The sequence below is a fragment of the Sorex fumeus genome, unplaced genomic scaffold (genome assembly GCF_029834395.1).
Source record: "Sorex fumeus unplaced genomic scaffold, SorFum_2.1 ptg000264l, whole genome shotgun sequence".
In the NCBI taxonomy this organism is placed as follows: Eukaryota; Metazoa; Chordata; class Mammalia; order Eulipotyphla; family Soricidae; genus Sorex; species Sorex fumeus.
The window spans coordinates 8,945,456-8,962,206 of record NW_026606321.1 but is presented as its reverse complement, the minus strand read 5'-3'; the positions used below and the strand labels follow the sequence as shown (position 1 = coordinate 8,962,206).

General features: G+C 58.0%; 1 protein-coding gene across 1 annotated transcript in view; it reads left to right on the top strand.

Annotated features, from left to right (window-relative positions):
* Positions 1-2,838: 2,838 nt before the first annotated feature.
* ICE1 (interactor of little elongation complex ELL subunit 1) overlaps positions 2,839-16,751 on the top strand; it is a 33,637-nt gene continuing 19,724 nt past the window's right edge. Inside the window, exons 1-10 of the mRNA XM_056109074.1 lie at positions 2,839-3,012; positions 7,668-7,726; positions 8,716-8,750; positions 10,988-11,006; positions 11,758-11,869; positions 13,209-13,285; positions 13,960-13,997; positions 15,218-15,300; positions 15,455-15,494; positions 15,577-15,633. Of these exons, the coding sequence (XP_055965049.1) occupies positions 2,929-3,012; positions 7,668-7,726; positions 8,716-8,750; positions 10,988-11,006; positions 11,758-11,869; positions 13,209-13,285; positions 13,960-13,997; positions 15,218-15,300; positions 15,455-15,494; positions 15,577-15,633 (604 nt within the window). The 5' untranslated portion in view covers positions 2,839-2,928. The remainder of the gene's footprint in view (positions 3,013-7,667; positions 7,727-8,715; positions 8,751-10,987; positions 11,007-11,757; positions 11,870-13,208; positions 13,286-13,959; positions 13,998-15,217; positions 15,301-15,454; positions 15,495-15,576; positions 15,634-16,751) is intronic.

The following is a 16,751-nucleotide window of genomic DNA, read 5'->3' as shown; positions in this document are numbered from 1 at the left end:
GGGGGTCCGCCCGTCCCAGGAGCGGGGTCTGCCTGGGTGCACGGGGGTCCTCCCGTCCCAGGAGCGGGGTCTGCCTGGGTGCACGGGGGTCCGCCCGTCCCAGGAGCGGGGTCTGCCTGGGTGCACGGGGGTCCGCCCGTCCCAGGAGCGGGGTCTGCCTGGGGGCACGGGGGTCCGCCCGTCCCAGGAGCGGGGTCTGTCTGGGTGCATGGGGGTCCGCCTGTCCCAGGAGCGGGGTCTGCCCGGGTGCCCGGTGGTCCGCCCGTCCCAGGAGCGGGGATCTGCCTGGGTGCACGGGGGTCCTCCCGTCCCAGGAGCGGGGTCTGCCCGGCTGCACGAGGGTCCGCCCGTCCCAGGAGCGGGTCTGCCTGGGTGCCCGGTGGTCCGCCCGTCCCAGGAGCGGGGATCTGCCTGGGTGCACGGGGGTCCGCCCGTCCCAGGAGCGGGTCTGCCCGGGTGCACGGGGGTCCGCCCGTCCCAGGAGCGGGGTCTGCCTGGGTGCACGGGGGTCCGCCCGTCCCAGGAGCGGGGTCTGCCTGGGTGCACGGGGGTCCTCCCGTCCCAGGAGCGGGGTCTGCCTGGGTGCACGGGGGTCCGCCCGTCCCAGGAGCGGGGTCTGCCTGGGTGCACGGGGGTCCGCCCGTCCCAGGAGCGGGGTCTGCCTGGGGGCACGGGGGTCCGCCCGTCCCAGGAGCGGGGTCTGTCTGGGTGCATGGGGGTCCGCCTGTCCCAGGAGCGGGGTCTGCCCGGGTGCCCGGTGGTCCGCCCGTCCCAGGAGCGGGGATCTGCCTGGGTGCACGGGGGTCCTCCCGTCCCAGGAGCGGGGTCTGCCCGGCTGCACGAGGGTCCGCCCGTCCCAGGAGCGGGTCTGCCTGGGTGCCCGGTGGTCCGCCCGTCCCAGGAGCGGGGATCTGCCTGGGTGCACGGGGGTCCGCCCGTCCCAGGAGCGGGTCTCCCTGGGTGCACGGGGGTCCTCCCGTCCCAGGAGTGGGGTCTGCCTGGGTGCACGGGAGTCCGCCCGTCCCAGGAGCGGGGTCTGCTCGGGTGCAAGGGGATCCTCCCGTCCCAGGAGCGGGGTCTCCCTGGGTGCACGGGGGTCCTCCCGTCCCAGGAGTGGGGTCTGCCTGGGTGCACGGGAGTCCGCCCGTCCCAGGAGCGGGGTCTGCCTGGGTGCATGGGGGTCCGCCTGTCCCAGGAGCGGGGTCTGCCCGGGTGCCCGGTGGTCCGCCCGTCCCAGGAGCGGGGATCTGCCTGGGTGCACGGGGGTCCGCCCGTCCCAGGAGCGGGGTCTGCCCGGCTGCACGAGGGTCCGCCCGTCCCAGGAGCGGGTCTGCCTGGGTGCCCGGTGGTCCGCCCGTCCCAGGAGCGGGGATCTGCCTGGGTGCACGGGGGTCCGCCCGTCCCAGGAGCGGGGTCTGCTCGGGTGCAAGGGGATCCTCCCGTCCCAGGAGCGGGGTCTCCCTGGGTGCACAGGGGTCCTCCCGTCCCAGGAGTGGAGTCTGCCTGGGTGCACGGGGGTCCGCCCGTCCCAGGAGCGGGTCTGCCTGGGTGCCCGGTGGTCCGCCCGTCCCAGGAGCGGGGATCTGCCTGGGTGCACGGGGGTCCGCCCGTCCCAGGAGCGGGGTCTGCTCGGGTGCAAGGGGATCCTCCCGTCCCAGGAGCGGGGTCTCCCTGGGTGCACAGGGGTCCTCCCGTCCCAGGAGTGGAGTCTGCCTGGGTGCACGGGGGTCCGCCCGTCCCAGGAGCGGGGTCTGCCTGGGTACACGGGGGTCCTCCCGTCCCAGGAGCGGGGTCTGCCTGGGTGCACGGGGGTCCTCCCGTCCCAGGAGCGGGATCTGCCTGGGTGCACGGGGATCCGCCCGTCCCAGGAGCGGGGTCTCCCTGGGTGCACGGGGGTCCCCCCCGTCCCAGGAGCGGGGTTTGCCTGGGGGCACCGGGGTCTGCCCGTCCCAGGAGCGGGGTCTGCTCGGGTGCACGGGGGTCCGCCCGTCCCAGAAGCGGGGTCTGCTCGGGTGCACTGGGGTCCGCCCGTCCCAGGAGCGGGGTCTGCTCGGGTGCACGGGGGTCCTCCCGTCCCAGGAGCGGGGTCTGCCTGGGTGCACGGGGGTCCGCCCGTCCCAGGAGCGGGATCTGCCTGGGTGCACCGGGGTCCGCCCGTCCCAGGAGCGGGATCTGCCTGGGTGCACGGGGGTCCTCCCGTTCCAGGAGCGGGGTCTGCCTGGGGGCACCGCGGTCCGCCCGTCCCAGGAGCGGGGTCTGCCTGGGTGCACGGGGGTCCGCCCGTCCCAGGAGCGGGGTCTGCCTGGGTGCACGGGGGTCCGCCCGTCCCAGGAGCGGGATCTGCCTGGGTGCACCGGGGTCTGCCCGTCCCAGGAGCGGGGTCTGCCTGGGTGCACGGGGGTCCGCCCATCCCAGGAGCGGGGTGCACAGCCCCCGGGGGCGTCTCCGTGCACGGGCCCGCGGGTGGAACCGCTGCAGCCGTGCGGGGCGGAGCCTTCCGGGCGGCCCGAAGCTGGTGACGTCATCGGCGGGCGTCGCCCTCGCCCGGGGCTTTAGGCGTCCACGGCGCCTGTGGGCAGCAGCGGGCGTCGGCGGCCGGCCCGGCGGCTCCGGACAGCGCGGCCCCCGGCGGGCACGGCCGACTCGGCGTGCCCTGGGCGGCGTCGTGTCCCGCGGCGGCGGCGGCGGCCCGTTTCCCGCCGCGCTCGGGTCAGGCGGCGCCGCGGGCAGCCCGGCGCGGGGGCGGGGCGGCGGGCGGGGTCCTGGCTGGCGCGCGTCGCGCGGGGCCGCGCCGGGCGGCGTCTGTGCTGGCGCCCGCGGCCGCGCTCCGGAGCCCTTGGCCGGCCCGCGGGCTCCGCGTGCGCGCATGGGCCCGCCCGGGCGCGGCGGCGGCGGCAGTAGGCGAGGGGCGCGCCCGCCCGCGGCACCATGATGCCCGGGGAGACGCGGCCGGCGGCGCCCGGGACGGCGGCCGAGCTGACGCGCTGCCAGGGCTGCGCGTCGCTGCAGCAGGTGCGCCGGGCCGGGGCCAGCCCGCTCGGGGGGGGGTCGGGATCGGGATCGGGGATCGGGGGTTGGGGTCGGGGGTTGGGATCGGGAGATCGGCCTGGGGGGGGGTCGGGCTCGGGGGAATCGGGGTCGGGCTGGAGGGGCGCCCCTCCTCTGCGCCCTTCCCGCCCCGCCCCTCCCTCTCCTCAGGCTCCCGCGGAGACGCCGTGTGAGTGAGTGTGTGTGTGTGTGTGTGTGTGTGTGTGTGTGTGTGTCTGTGTCTCAGAGCTGGACTGCTTGTGTGCGTGAGAGAGAGCGAGAGATCTCTGCTGGGCTGTGTGTGTCAGAGATCGAGAGTGAGCTGGTGTGTGTGTGTGAGAGACAGAGCAAGAGCACTGGGCTGCGTGTGTGAGAGAGCGGGGCTGTGTGTGTGTGAGAGAGGGAGGGAGCTGACTGTGTGAGAGTGTGTGTGCGTGTGTGTGTCAGAGAGAGATCTGCTGGGCTGTGTGTGTCAGATCAAGAGAGAGCTGGTGTGTGTGTGTGTGTGAGAGAGAGAGAGGGAGCTGACTGTGTGAGAGTGTGTATGTGTGTCGGAGAGAGAGAGAGATTTGCTGGGCTGTGTGTGTCAGAGATCAAGAGCGAGCTGGTGTGTGTGTGTGTGTGTCTGTGTCTCAGAGCTGGACTGCTTGTGTGCGTGAGAGAGAGTGAGAGATCTTTGCTGGGCTGTGTGTGTCAGAGATTGAGAGCGAACTGGTGTGTGTGAGAGAGAGACAGAGAGACTGGGAGCTGACTGAGAGTGTGTGTGCGTGTGTGCGCGTGTGTGTGTGTGTGTGTGAGAGAGAGAGAGAGATCTGCTGGGCTGTGTGTGTCAGATCAAGAGAGAGCTGGTGTGTGTGTGTGTGAGAGAGAGAGAGAGAGGGAGCTGACTGTGTGAGAGTGTGTATGTGTGTCAGAGAGAGAGAGAGATTTGCTGGGCTGTGTGTGTCCGATCAAGAGAGAGCTGGTGTGTGTGTGTGTGTGTGTCAGAGAGAGAGATCTGCTGGGCGGTGTGTGTCAGAGATCGAGAGCGAGCTGGTGTGTGTGTGTGTGTGTGTGTGTGAGTGTGAGAGAGATCTGCTGGGCGGTGTGTGTCAGAGATCGAGAGCGAGCTGGTGTGTGTGTGTGAGAGACAGAGCAAGAGCACTGGGCTGCATGTGAGAGAGAGAGGGAGTGCTGGGTTATGTGTGTGTCAGAGAGAGCGCGTGAGCTGGTGTGTGTGCGTGTGTGTGTCAGCTTGTGTGTGTGAGAGCGGGGACTGTTTGCGGGCTGTGGCCCGAGAGGCCCCCCTCCGCGCGATCGCAGCAGGTTGGGGGGCTGCGCCGCCTTGTTGAGGCGCCACGGTGTGAGTGCTGGGAGCCTGTCAAGCCTGGCAGCCTGCGTGGATGAGGGGGCTCGGGGCGGGTGCCTGGGCCGGGCCACTCTGGGGGTGCCTTGAGGCTGGTTCCGGGCAGGCAGCTCGGGGCCCCCTGTCCGTGTGGGGCTGCCCCTGAGGCAGGGAGGGGGCGTCCAGAAAGGAGCTGCTGCCCACGGGCCGTGAGGGCAGTCGAGGTGCTGAGCTGGGGCAGGGAGGTGACGGACGGGTGCGCGGAGCTGCTGGAGCGATGCAGAGCGGGGAGCCCCGGGCCTCGGGGTCACCCCAGCTCCGGGGAAGAGTGGGCCGAGGGCGCCGTCCTGGGGGGCGGCCACCATATCCAACATCCGGCAGAAGCGGGACGGGCTGGCTGGGAGTTGGGGGAGAACAAGCCCAGGGCTAAGCCAGGGAGTGGCGACAGGTTGGGGGCAGGCAGGAACCGGGCACCGAGGGCAGGAGCTCCCGGCCGGACAGCGGCTTTCTGTCAGCCGCAGTCTGTTCCGTGTTCACGAGCCAAGCACGTGTGTTCTGTGTATCCTATGCCATGGTGTGTTCTGTGTTCCATAGACCACAGCGTCTTCCGTGGACGATGTGCCGTGGTGTGTCCTATGTTCCATAGACTTAAGCATCTTCTGCGTTCAGTGGCATGTTCTGTGTACCGTGTGCCATGGTGTGTTCTTTGTTCCATGTGCTCCTGCACACGGGTACGCCAAGATAGTCCTGTGCTCCTCTGGCACCTCTCCGACAGTAAACTTGTGTGAGGGAAACTGAAGAGGCGTCTCCGTGCAGGAGATGCTCCATCAGGGCTCGTCTCCGACCTCAGAGATGGGCACGGGAGCCCCAGCTCTTCCTGGCCTTTCTTCCGGCTGCCTCCCGTTTACCCGGCGCGGCTTGAGGGGATTCAGTATAGCCGTGCCGAAGGCTCTTCCCTGCCCCATCTTCGTGGGTCTCGCTCACCCCTCTGCGGTTGGAGCTCTGCTGCTCAGCTGGTCCCGTGAGCAGGGCTTGGACAGGAGAAGCCAGTGGAGACCTTTGGCAAATTCTGTGCCACTGGGCGAGGCTTAGGGTTGGTGTCTAGCCTAGCGGGCTGAGTGCTGTGTCTGGTGGGGCCCGGCCCCTCTTGCCCGCTCCCTTCCCCTGGTCAGTGCCAGACTGTGGCTGAGCTGCCGAACGTGCAGGCTCACACTTTGAGCTCCTGTGACTTAGTAGGTTCCGTCAGTGTGGGGGCCAGTGCTCTTGAGCTGAGCAGACTTGTGCTGGGTCCCCGTGATGACAGACAGGGTTTGTCATTCAGACCACACGTGTACCCCGAAGATCCATGGAGTGTGGTGAGTTCTGAGGGATGCTCACTGCCTGACGCATTAGCCAGCATCCATCCATGGTGGTCTGTGGTGCTGGGGTAGGGAAGGTGATGGAGTGGAGAGCCTTTGGGGCTCCACAGGAGGGGTACACCCACGGTGTGCACAGGGAGTGGACGGTCCAGGGCTCCTGGGTCCACACAGGTGCTCCGGAGCCCGATGAGTTAATGTGCACAGAGTCTTGGGAGTGATGGGTGGAGACGGAGGAGCTGGAGTGTATGGCACTGTGGGTGGACGGCTGTGGAGCAGAGGATGGACAGTCACGGCTGCAGCGTGGCTGAGGGGAGGAGGTGTCTTATCTCTTCGGTGCTGCAGAGAGGTCTGCAGAGAGCTCAGGGCTCCAGGGGGCTCTGCAGAAACTGGAGAGCAGGGAGAGGGGCACTGGATCCAAGTGGCACAGTCAGCCCCGTCACCCCAGCAGAGCAGTGAGCGTGGTCAGCGGCAGGTCACCCCGGCAGAGCCTCTCGATGCATTTGTGTTTTGTATCAGTGAGAGGCCCTTTCCACGCAGAAGGCCACTGGCCGCTGTGTCCCGGCCTGCCCACTCCCTAGTATCCTTTTGAGTCACAGTGCCTAGAGTCTGTGCACAGGAACGAATTTTAGGCTTAACAAGGATATAACTGCACAAGGTAAAGCGTAAAGGGGCCAGGAAAACACTCAGGAGTGTGTGTGTGCCTCTCAGGTCGGGTAGGGCCTGCTAAACTCCCAGGGAACCAGCACTTAGCAATGATGAGGCTCGAGCGATGTGGCAGTTGTCCGCAGCATCTGTGGTTCTGCTTTGCACAGCAGCTGACCTGCGTGTCTGCTCATGTGACATTTGAGAGCTGCTTCTGCCACTCTACTCAGCTCATGAAGTGCGGCAGCAAAACTGGAGGCGTTCTCAGACTCCCCAAGAAAGCTCAGTAACTCAGAGCACGGCTCTAAGGCCATGGCAGAGAGGCTGACTGGACAGATGGAGGCAGCCTCGGAAAAGCAAGCCTCCTGTGCTGCTTGGGAGACCCGAGGGGCTGCCCGTGTCTGCCTGACACTTCCAGTAATGATGCCGAAAGGATGCAGGCGAAATTCACGGGCTACAAAGGAATCTGCTTTTTACTTCATGACTTTTTGTTAATAAGTATGTCATATGTAGGACTGCAGAGAAAATGCACATATTCTTGTGAAAGGAATCACTGCTTTAATTCTCATGATCGCTTGAATCACCAAAGGAAAAAGACATGTGTGGGGGTAATTATCAGTGAAGATTCACCTTAGTCTGAACGATACTCTCACCTCGTTGCCCGTGTTGGGAGGGAAGCCTGGTTATGTTAGAAGGAAGTTTTTCCTCCTGGCCACATTTGGCAGTGCTCGGGGCTGATTCCTGGCTCTGAGCTCAGGAATCACTTCTGGCACTGCTCAAGAGACCATCTGGGTGCCAGGATTGAACCCAGGTTGGCAAGCGCCCTCCCCACTCTACTGTTGCTCAGGTCCCTGTTGTGGAAGTTGGATTGCAAATAGAGAATGAAGACATCAGCAGGGCAAGGTCACTTCGAATCATGTTAGATCCTAGGAACGTTTACCCATGTGATAGGAAGGTCTCCTGTGCACTTGGTGACAATAGTTGCAGCCACGTTTGCAGAAGTCCCCTCACGTTCCACCGTCTTTTGGCTTCATCTTGATGTTCGTCTTCCTTCTTCTCACGGTCTCTCCCTTGTGCTCTGCTGTCTGTCAGAGTGGAGCCGTCTGTCTGGATTGCCTGTGTACTGCGTGAGGCGGGGCCCCTGGCCGAGGGCAGCGAGTGTTGGTGCTGCGTGGCCGCTGCGGGAAGGAGACACAGCTGCCCATGCAGCCTCATGCCACACGCTGGCCAGACCCAGTGGAGGCGCCCAGAGATACTCAGAGTTGAAGGGATCAGGTTTGAATAAAGAACTAACTAGCTTTTTCTTTTTTTCCCAGAATTTAAATGAATATGTTGATGCATTAATTACCTTGAAGCAAAAAATCATTAATACGGAGTGAGTATGCATTCTTGATTTGGGCTGAACTTGGGGAAGCTTCCTGACTGGATTATGGTATTGGTGGACAGCTGGGAGAACCAGGATTTCTCTCTGGGCCTGTCTGGGGGGAGCTATTGGCCTGGCTGGTCACTGTGCCCCTGGGCTCAGAAGTGGTTTTAGTAATCTGGAAGCTTTCCTAAAGCCAGAGCTTTCTCAGGAAGGGCTAGACCTTAGATAGCTTTTTCTCTGTCCTGGTGTGAGATTTAACAGAAAATTTGATTAATTTTTACATGTTTTTATATATTATATATACGCATATATGTATATCGTATATTTTTAAAGTATATTTGGGGGGCACACGTTTGTCTGTGCCTTGGGTACCTCACGTGGTTGCAGCACGTGCTAGGCTGTGTCCTGACCTTTGTGTCCTCTGACCAGCGGGCCCAGGCTAAGGAAGGCTTCATGTAGAGCAAACGGATTATAAATTAGGCTCTCACTTGGCACTGCAGTGCTTCTAAGGATTGAAGGGGGTGGGGGGAGCGTTTCTACAGGCACCCCTGCTTTGTTCTTATGAAAGGCCTACATCAGTGTCTGCTTTGGTCCAAGGCTCTCTCCTTGCAGAAGGTGCGGTTCTGCATGAGCAGCTTCCGTGCTGACTGCAGTGGCCTTTCACCATGCGGCCTGTCCCCAGCACCAAGAAGGCGAGCCCCTTCCCGGCCTGTGCCCCTTGCCATGTTTCCTGCTTTGACTGTTCAGTGAGGGATTCGGGTGTGACTTTGGGCCTAGGGCTGCCCAGAATGCTGCAGCCTGGAGCGGTGATGGAGTTTTTGCTGTATGCTTGCTGTTTCAGCCCTGCGACCTAGAAGGAGCTGATGTTATGTGTGTGTCTGTGAAATGTCCAAGGGTACACTGATTGTGGGAAGAAAGGGCTCCTTGCATATTTTGAAACAGTTTTAAGTAACTTATTTTCTACTGCAAAAAGTAATCTACTTTTTTCTTTGTTACAGTAACTTATTAACAGAGTATCAGAAGAAATGTGATGATATCCTTTCACTGTTTCCTTTTCTGTTGACTTTACTTGTGAGTTTCAGAGTTTGCAACTGTATCTCTCCTGTCCTTGGGAGGCCGTTAGCTGGGCCAGGTCCTCTGCTCAGAATGAGGATGGTCCGGGAGGCTCAAATATTGGGGCTGCCGGCCTGAGGCCATGTGTTGGAGATGCTCTCAGGAGCCTCTTCCTGGGTCTCCGGAGGAAGCACCCCAGGGGAGAAGCAGCCCCTGGGTGGGTGCCTGAGGGTTAGTGTGGGAGTCCTGGACCCTGGTGCACTCACTGCTGGGTGCTCACTCACTGCTCCTGTGCTCACTCAGTGTTGGGTGCTCACTGCTGAGTGCTCCCTCACTGTCCGCGCCCCTCGGCTGCAGCCAGTGTGTGCCCTTTCCTGTTGTGACAAGCATTTGCCAGGGTCAGTGTCTGTTAAAGTAAGAACCTATCTGTGTTGTTCAGTACTTGGGCCTCTGGCTTCATTGCTGAGACCTTTCTGGTCGGCTGATCTCCGCCCTGAACCCATGGGTCCCCGCACTGGGATGGACTCAACTTCTCTCTTTTCTGTTTGGCAGAAATGACGGAGTCAGAGATGAGCTTTGACACTTGAGTTTCAGTGGCTGAGTTTTACACGGAAGTTATGGTCATTGACAGTTGCTTTTGCTTCTTTGTTCACAGTTACCAGTATATTGTTATTGCAAGAGTAGCGCCTTTGGGGGTTGGAGTGATGGCACAGCAGTAGGGCGTTTGCCTTGCACATACAGACCTGGGTTTGATTCCCACAATCCCATATGGTTCCCTGCATTGCCAGGGGTAATTCCCTGGGTGCAGAGCCAGGAGTAACCCCTGTGTATTGCTGGGTGTGACCCAAAAAGAAAAAAAAAAAAAAAGGTAGTGTCTTTGACAGTAAAAGGTTCGAGGAACATTTTTGTCAGAAAAATGGTCACTACTCTGAATAGCTTTGTGGAGCCTGGCAGTGAGTCACTGCAGTCCTGGAAGGAACACTCCAGCCCTGCACTGTGCTCCAGGGAGGAACTGCTCCGGCCCTGCGCTGTGCTCCAGGGAAGAACAGTTCCGGTCCTGTGTTATGTTCCAGGGAGAAACAGCTCCAGCCCTGTGCTATACTTGACGCAGTTGGACCCTGGCAGCGAGTCTCTGCTCAGTCCCGCTGCGAGGAAAGTGCTCCACTGTGCTCATTACAGTCAAATCTACCAGGGAAGTCATTGGTGACTTCTGAGAATTCACACTGTTAAAAATCAAAGTTCTTAGAATAACTTACTAAAAGCTCACACCCCTTTTTGGTGAGTTTTGCTCTTTTTCTATAATGTTTAACTAGCAGTGGCTCAGCTAAAGCAAATTCCGATTTACAGAAGCGGGTGCCCCTGTGCCTGGCCTCTTTCCCGCCTCGCTCTCAGAGACTCGACCCTGCAGGTCATGGAATTCTCGCCATGCCTTCAGCCCGATTTGTTGTTTGTTTATTTATTTATTGTTTATTTTTTCAGTTCCTCTCTTTGTGGGGCAGAGTACATTTGACTCACAATGTTCTTATTTTCAAAGACTGCCAAATCTGTGCTGTGTAACTGTCACTCTTGACCTTGAGATGCTTGTGAGGGAAGGGGGCGGGGTTGTAACTGATCCTTCCTGCCTGGGGTTGCCGGGTGAGGTGGGAGTGACAGGAGCCAGTCTGACAGCCCTGCGTGGGATTCTCTGGGTCTCAGGTCTGGGCTTCCCTAGTGCTCAGAAAGTAGCTATGTGTGCGTATTTGGTCTGAGTGTCTCTCTGTTTGCTGAACTCATGGTCAGTGTCATTTCAGAAATGAAGGACAGAGCATCAGAGAGTTAGGCATTTCCCATTAGCTGCTTTCCATGCTCTTTGCTTTGGGAATTTAATTTTGGTCACATCTAATCAGACTCTTTGTACATTCAGAGTAGTAGATATTTTGACTTTGGGAATGTGCTTAGTAAAGAGGAAGGCCTCAGTGCAAAGCTTCACCATTGTGCTATTGAAGGAACTTTGAGTCTCATTCTTTTACAAGTGTCAGCCTAGCCAGACTGTCCGTTGAGCACAGGTGATGGGGTGGCTTCATCCTCAGACGCCTGTTGGTGGTTAAAGGACTCGGCCTTTCCCTTTCCCCTTTTCTCCTCTGTTTGCACATCTGTGTGTCTATGTATTTCGCAGTAGTCTTGATGCCATCTGCCCCTCCCTTCCTACCCCTTTCAGTTTTCTTTAACAAGTGCTACAGCTGCAGTTTGCAAGAAGGTAAGCCACTGTTTTCTTTATTTGGGGCAAACCTGGAGCAGTGTAACATAGGTTTGGCCCACACGTTAGAGTGATGCTTGAATGCTCAGAATTATAGCTGGAGCTAGTTCTTCTCTGTCCTGTCTGATTGTCAAAAAGGGCGTCCCCAGTCATGACCAGGTGTCAGTCCCCAACAGATATCCCCAGTCACGACCAGATGTCAGTCCCGATCGCTGTGGCTGGCTGTGGTGCCACTGAGCTGTGGCTGTCAGCACTCAGCCTTCTCTGTGAATCAGACTTCTTAATGTGGGTGCTGATTTGGGAACTTGAAACAATTTAAAATAAACTCATTTGGTCATGTTTCATACTCTGATTACACTTAGCCCCAGGAAGAAGGACAAACCTGGTCCTCAGATCACAGAATTGCCTGACATTGAATTTGACTGAACCAAGGATGAGTTCATAGTGCAAGAGTCAAGTTACTTGGCAGGAGTGTCCAGTAGTCTATCTTCTAGCACATTGATAATCTTTTATACTTCTTAAATGACTGTTTAAAAACATAATTATGTTGTTGTATTAGATTTCAGTGCCAAAGAAATAAAAGGAACATGAAGAGCATGTTGGTTACAAACTGTAGGGTTGTATTTAGAGAGAAATTATTTTATTCCTTTTTTGTTTCAGCTTAGAAATTAAGTCTAGGACCCCAAAAGAGAATGTACTAATTCACTGTAAACGGTTTTAATAATCCCGCGCATGCATTGTCCATTTTCAGAGAGAACAGTACCCTGCATCACCAAGTGGAACAAATGCTCCAGAAAATCTCTCCTCTGCAGCAATGCCAGGAAGAGTTGGGGTCTTTGAAGGCAGAGCTAGAAGAGAAGAAGGTACTTAGCTCCATCTGCCTACAAAGTCTGTCATTTTCAGTGAATTGTGTTCTTCTGCTTCTCTGTGATTAGAAGAAGTGGATATTTTATGTGTTCTCGAAGGAAACAAATGCTAGTTGACACTTCTTGAGTTTGTTATTAAGGCAACGTTGGGCCAGTTGCTTACTGCTTGGCCCTCAGCGTGCTTATATGCTCCGTCTTGCTGTATGCATTGACTCTCCTTTCTCAGAGTCTCAGTGGAAGAACCATGTCATGGCTTTGTGGTGATCGGGGAACCACATGGTTGCTGGGGCTAGAACTAGGCATGGCTTCGTGCATGGCCGGCATGCCCGCTGTCCTCTCAGACCCGCCAGGCTGTGAATTTTTAGGGCTGTGGTTGTGCATTGACCAGCTTGTCACATTTTTCTTGCCTTAAGTGTAAACGGGCAAAGATTCAAGATGGAGACATGTTCTTTATCTCCAAATGAAATCGTAGTGAAAAAACAAGTATTTTTTTTAAGTGCTGTGTACGTGCTTTTCTCTGGGGCGTCTTAGCTTTTACAGATAAAAACTCTGCAGACTGTACCCCTAGGTGGTTTCTAGAAGCTCTGCCCAGTGCTGCTTGAGCTGTCCGGAGGACCGTGTTCGCTCAGGCCTCCTGGCCGCCTTCCTGTGTGTCGAGAGTCATCCTGCTGTGGAGACTCTCCTCTCCTTTCACCGTGCAGTGCTCTCGCCAGCTGGTCGAGAGGACCCTGCACGTGGGAGTCCGGACTGTGGGTCAGCCCCGCTGCGCAGCTGACGTGGGCGCTGCTGTCTCAGACCGGGGTGTCCTCAGTCAGAGCACACGTGCAGATGGGTGCGGCGGTGCTCCTGCAGCAGGGCCTCCATGGTGGTGCTCCCGTGGCAGTGCTCTGTGGTCCAAGCCCTGTCAGTTGTTTGCGTTTACGTGTTTCCTCAGTTACTGCCAGTTGTTAAGATTTGTTTTATATTTTTGCACAACAGCAATAGTTTATATGTATTCATCTCTAATATTCTTTTGGTTTTGCTGAATTGTAATTGCTTGAAACATGATTATTATCTAGTTAGTATTCTGAAGATTCGGGGTGCTTAGAAGTAGTCTTTTTGACATTTTCTGCTTTTGAGTAGGCTATTGGTAATCCTGCACCTGGCCGTGTGCCTGGCCTGGCCCTCCCACTCCCAGAAGCTGTGTCTGGGACTGGCCCTCGCACCCCAGGGAGCTGTGTCTGGGTGTCCTTCTTGTCCATCTCTGTTGGTTGATGCATATTTGTCTGTTGGGGTCCAAGAGCACCCCTGAGCTGATATGGGGCTGCCTGGTGGACCAGACCCATTTCTCTTTCAGAGTTCTCTCAAGCTGTACCAGGACACACACCAGGAGTACGCCCGGGTCAAGGAGGAGTGCCTGAAGAGCGACGCACAGTGAGTGCCGCACACTTTTCCCTCTTGGTCTTGTGGCCACTGAGCTCTTCCTGGCCAGCCTCCAGGAGGGCACTGGCCCAGAGAAAGGTGCCGTTCTAGTCCCTGCACTGTCCCCGCCTTGGGGCCTGACGGCTGATCCCACACCCCCTAGTCTTATGCTTCACATGGGCGGGACCCCGTGGTGAGTCAGACTTCCCAGGTGGGGAGCTCCCTGCCCTGTTGCAAGCTCCAGAGGGGTTGGGGTTCCCTGGGGGAGTGCTGTCTGATATAGCCCTGGACCTGAGTGCCAGGAAGGGTCTCCCTTGCCGGCCCTTCATCAGCCCGCACTCAAGGCCGACCCTTGTCTTCGGTGATTCTGCCTGAGCACAGCTGTGTGCTGTCCCCGGCATCCCTGTGCTGCTGTTGGGGTGGTAGTGGGGGGGGGGGCGCCTTTGTCACATAAACCTCAGGCAGTTTTCTATTCTTGCTTTTCGTCGGGATTGGGGTCCTCCCGGAGAGTTTTGACCAGCCAGCCTGGTGGCTTGAGGTGAAGGCCCGGGGATGCGGTGTTGCTTAGGCCTGACCGTGCCAGAGATGTTCCAAGCCACTCCCGTATGACTCGGTGTGACGTAGTATCTGCATTTGCTGTTTTATTATTCTTGTTTTGCCTATTTTATAAAACCGTCTTCTTCCAGGAAGAAGAAACTCGAAGCCAAGGTGAAGAAGCTGGAAGGTAATCTGTTGCTCTGGTGTGCCCAGCTCGTGTGCCTGGCTCTTGGCTGACCCCTGGGAAGCAGCCTGCTGGGCACCGCCCCCCTCTCAGCAGAGCCTGGGGTGGCCGCATGAGGCGTCTCACGCTTCCCCGGGAGACGGCGCTGGGAAGCCAAGCACCAGGGCTCGTGGCGAATTGGGCTCCTTGTGATATGATGTGGCGGCGCCTGCCCCTCCCCTGCCCACCCGGGCCGCGCTGCTCTGCTCCCCCACGCCCCACGCTGCTTGGGGACTTTTCAGTTAGGCTCACCCGAGACCCTCACACGGCTGCTTGCTTTGCATTTCTCTTCCCTGCCTTGGGTTTGGGTGTTGGTGCAGGAGTCCTGTGGGGCAGAGGCCGGGAGCGCTCCTGCTTCCTCCTCTCCTCCTGACCTCCAGCCTGCCAGGCCCGCCAGCTCTGCGCGTGGCTCTGCCTTGGAGAGCGGGAGAATGGGCGGTGTTCATCTAGCGTGTGAGGCAGAAGTTTAGTTCGTGAGTCGGGGTATGCGGTGGAGACTGTGGGAGCGGCTCCTGGTCGAGCCCCATTGCTCTCCAGTGCTCAGACTGTAGTTCCTAGGTTCCAGTAGCGCTGAAGCGCTGAGAGAGGCGCAGAGGGTGGCCGCAGCCCTTGCCCTGGCCAGTCTGTGGCATAGTGGGTTGAGAAGGAAACGAGGCAGAGCCCTGGGTGCCCGCCAAGGTCTGGGTCAACCTCAGTCTCTGGCTTGTTAGGAGCAAGCAGGAAAGGAAGCCAATTTACTTTCCTTAACAGTTAAGTGGAAAATATCTGGGCATCAGCAGATACATGTCAGATCCCGCTTTTCTAAACTAAAAGTTGGCATCGAGAATTTGCCACAGATCTCGAGACAAACTCTAGGAAGAGCTGAGGGTAGACCTGTAATGAGAGCCCTGGCAGCAGGACTGGGCTGTGGAAGGAAGTCCGGGAGAAGGAACCGCGTTTGTAGCTTGCTTGACCCCTCCCCCCCCAATCAGGTCAAGGGAAGGGTGAGAAAACCAGTGTTCCTGCTGGTGGAAGTAGCTTACGGGACTGTCGGAGCCTGCCTGGGTTGGGAGGGATTCCGAAGTGTCGCTGCATTTATGCGTGTCTCAGAGGACAGACAGAAGGGGCGGGCAGTGACCCATGCGATCGCCAGGCAGATCACTGAGTCTCTCCCCTCCGCTCTCTTCACTATGCGATCTGTAAAGAGGCCGCAGTCAAGCACACACAGGACTTCAAGCAACTGCGAAACGAGAAGAAAATCCTGGAAAAGGAATTCAGGAAGACGCAGGTACTGGACCCGCACTGGGTCGCACAGAGGGCAGGTCTGAGCTCGGGCCCCAGTGTCCCGAGGGGTGTGCCCCGAGCCCACTGACCTGCCCCTCCCCAGGTCTAAGGGGCCCTGTCCTCACCCAGTACCAACCTTGAATGCTTTGTTTTGACAGGAAAGACTGGATGAATTCTCGAAACAGAAGAATGAAAGGGGTGAGTGTCACTTGCTTGCTTTCTGGCGTTCTGTTTTGGTGGCATGACTTACTCCTGACTGTTACTCTCGATGTGTTTTCAGAGTTGAGACATATTGGGACTCAGATTTCAAGCGACTCTTTGGGGAACATTGATAAAAGTGAGTAATATGTGTTTTTTGTTTTCATTTCTGTATTGCCCTCAGCTATTTGGGATATTCTCTGTCACCTGAGGGTTCCAGCATGGGATCAAAGCAGCCATGCCCTATTCCTTTTCACTTGGTGCCATGCATGTTAACCTATTTGCTGTTTGAGAAAACGTTACAGTAAGTATGAGAGTTCGAATACTGTATCGTTTCAGGAAGGAGGATGTCACTAGAGATGTCATTTCCATCTTTTTCAGCTAGTATGGATTTCTCAGATGACAGTTTATCAAACTGATGTCTTCAGTCTCCTAGATGCCCAGATATCTTTTTAAAGGACGAGAGGAGGGCTGTGGAGCGAGAGTCCTGTGGTGTGTGTGGAGAGTGGGAGAGTTTGGGGAAGTGGAGTCAGGAGACAAGTGTCCGGCCTGCACACCTGTGGCAGCCCCTGGGCCTTGTTCCTGCCTCTGCGGTGGGTACGTGGCAAGGCGTGTAACAGGGACAGCCAGGCCTGTGAGGGGGCTGGGCTCCCTTTAGCGTGTGCCTTTACCGACCCTTTGACCAGGGACTTCCCTGCTTGCCTCTTCCTGGTTTCATGATAGTCGCTGTGTTTCTGCTTTGCCTCATGCCTTGTTCTGTGAGGCACCTCTGAAGTGCCCCAGGGGTCAGTGTGGACCTTCCTCTCTCCAAGGGCTGCTTCCTGCCTTAGAGGCAGGCGCCTGCAGGCTGTAGTCTGCGTGCCCTTTAAGGCCCAGGTGGCCTCTTGGGAGCATCCTGCCCCGCACTGCAGGCTCTTGGCCTTTCTCAAGGGCCAGGGCTCCCAGGGGACAGAGAGCTCTTCAGGCAACTGGTGTGCACACATAGGCTCGGGCATGCACTCATTCACGTACGTGCACGTGCACACACTCAGGTACATACATACGCACACACGCACTCATGCAGACCGTCACACACTCTTCTATGCTCACGCATTCAGGCACGCACGCAGGCACTCATGCCCTACAGACATGCTCAAGCACATGCAGGCAGGCACTCACTATGTGCGCATGCTCACACGTACAGACACATGTACTCATGCACTCTCAGGCATGCATGCATGCACTTATTAATGTATGCAGACATTCATGCACTCTCAG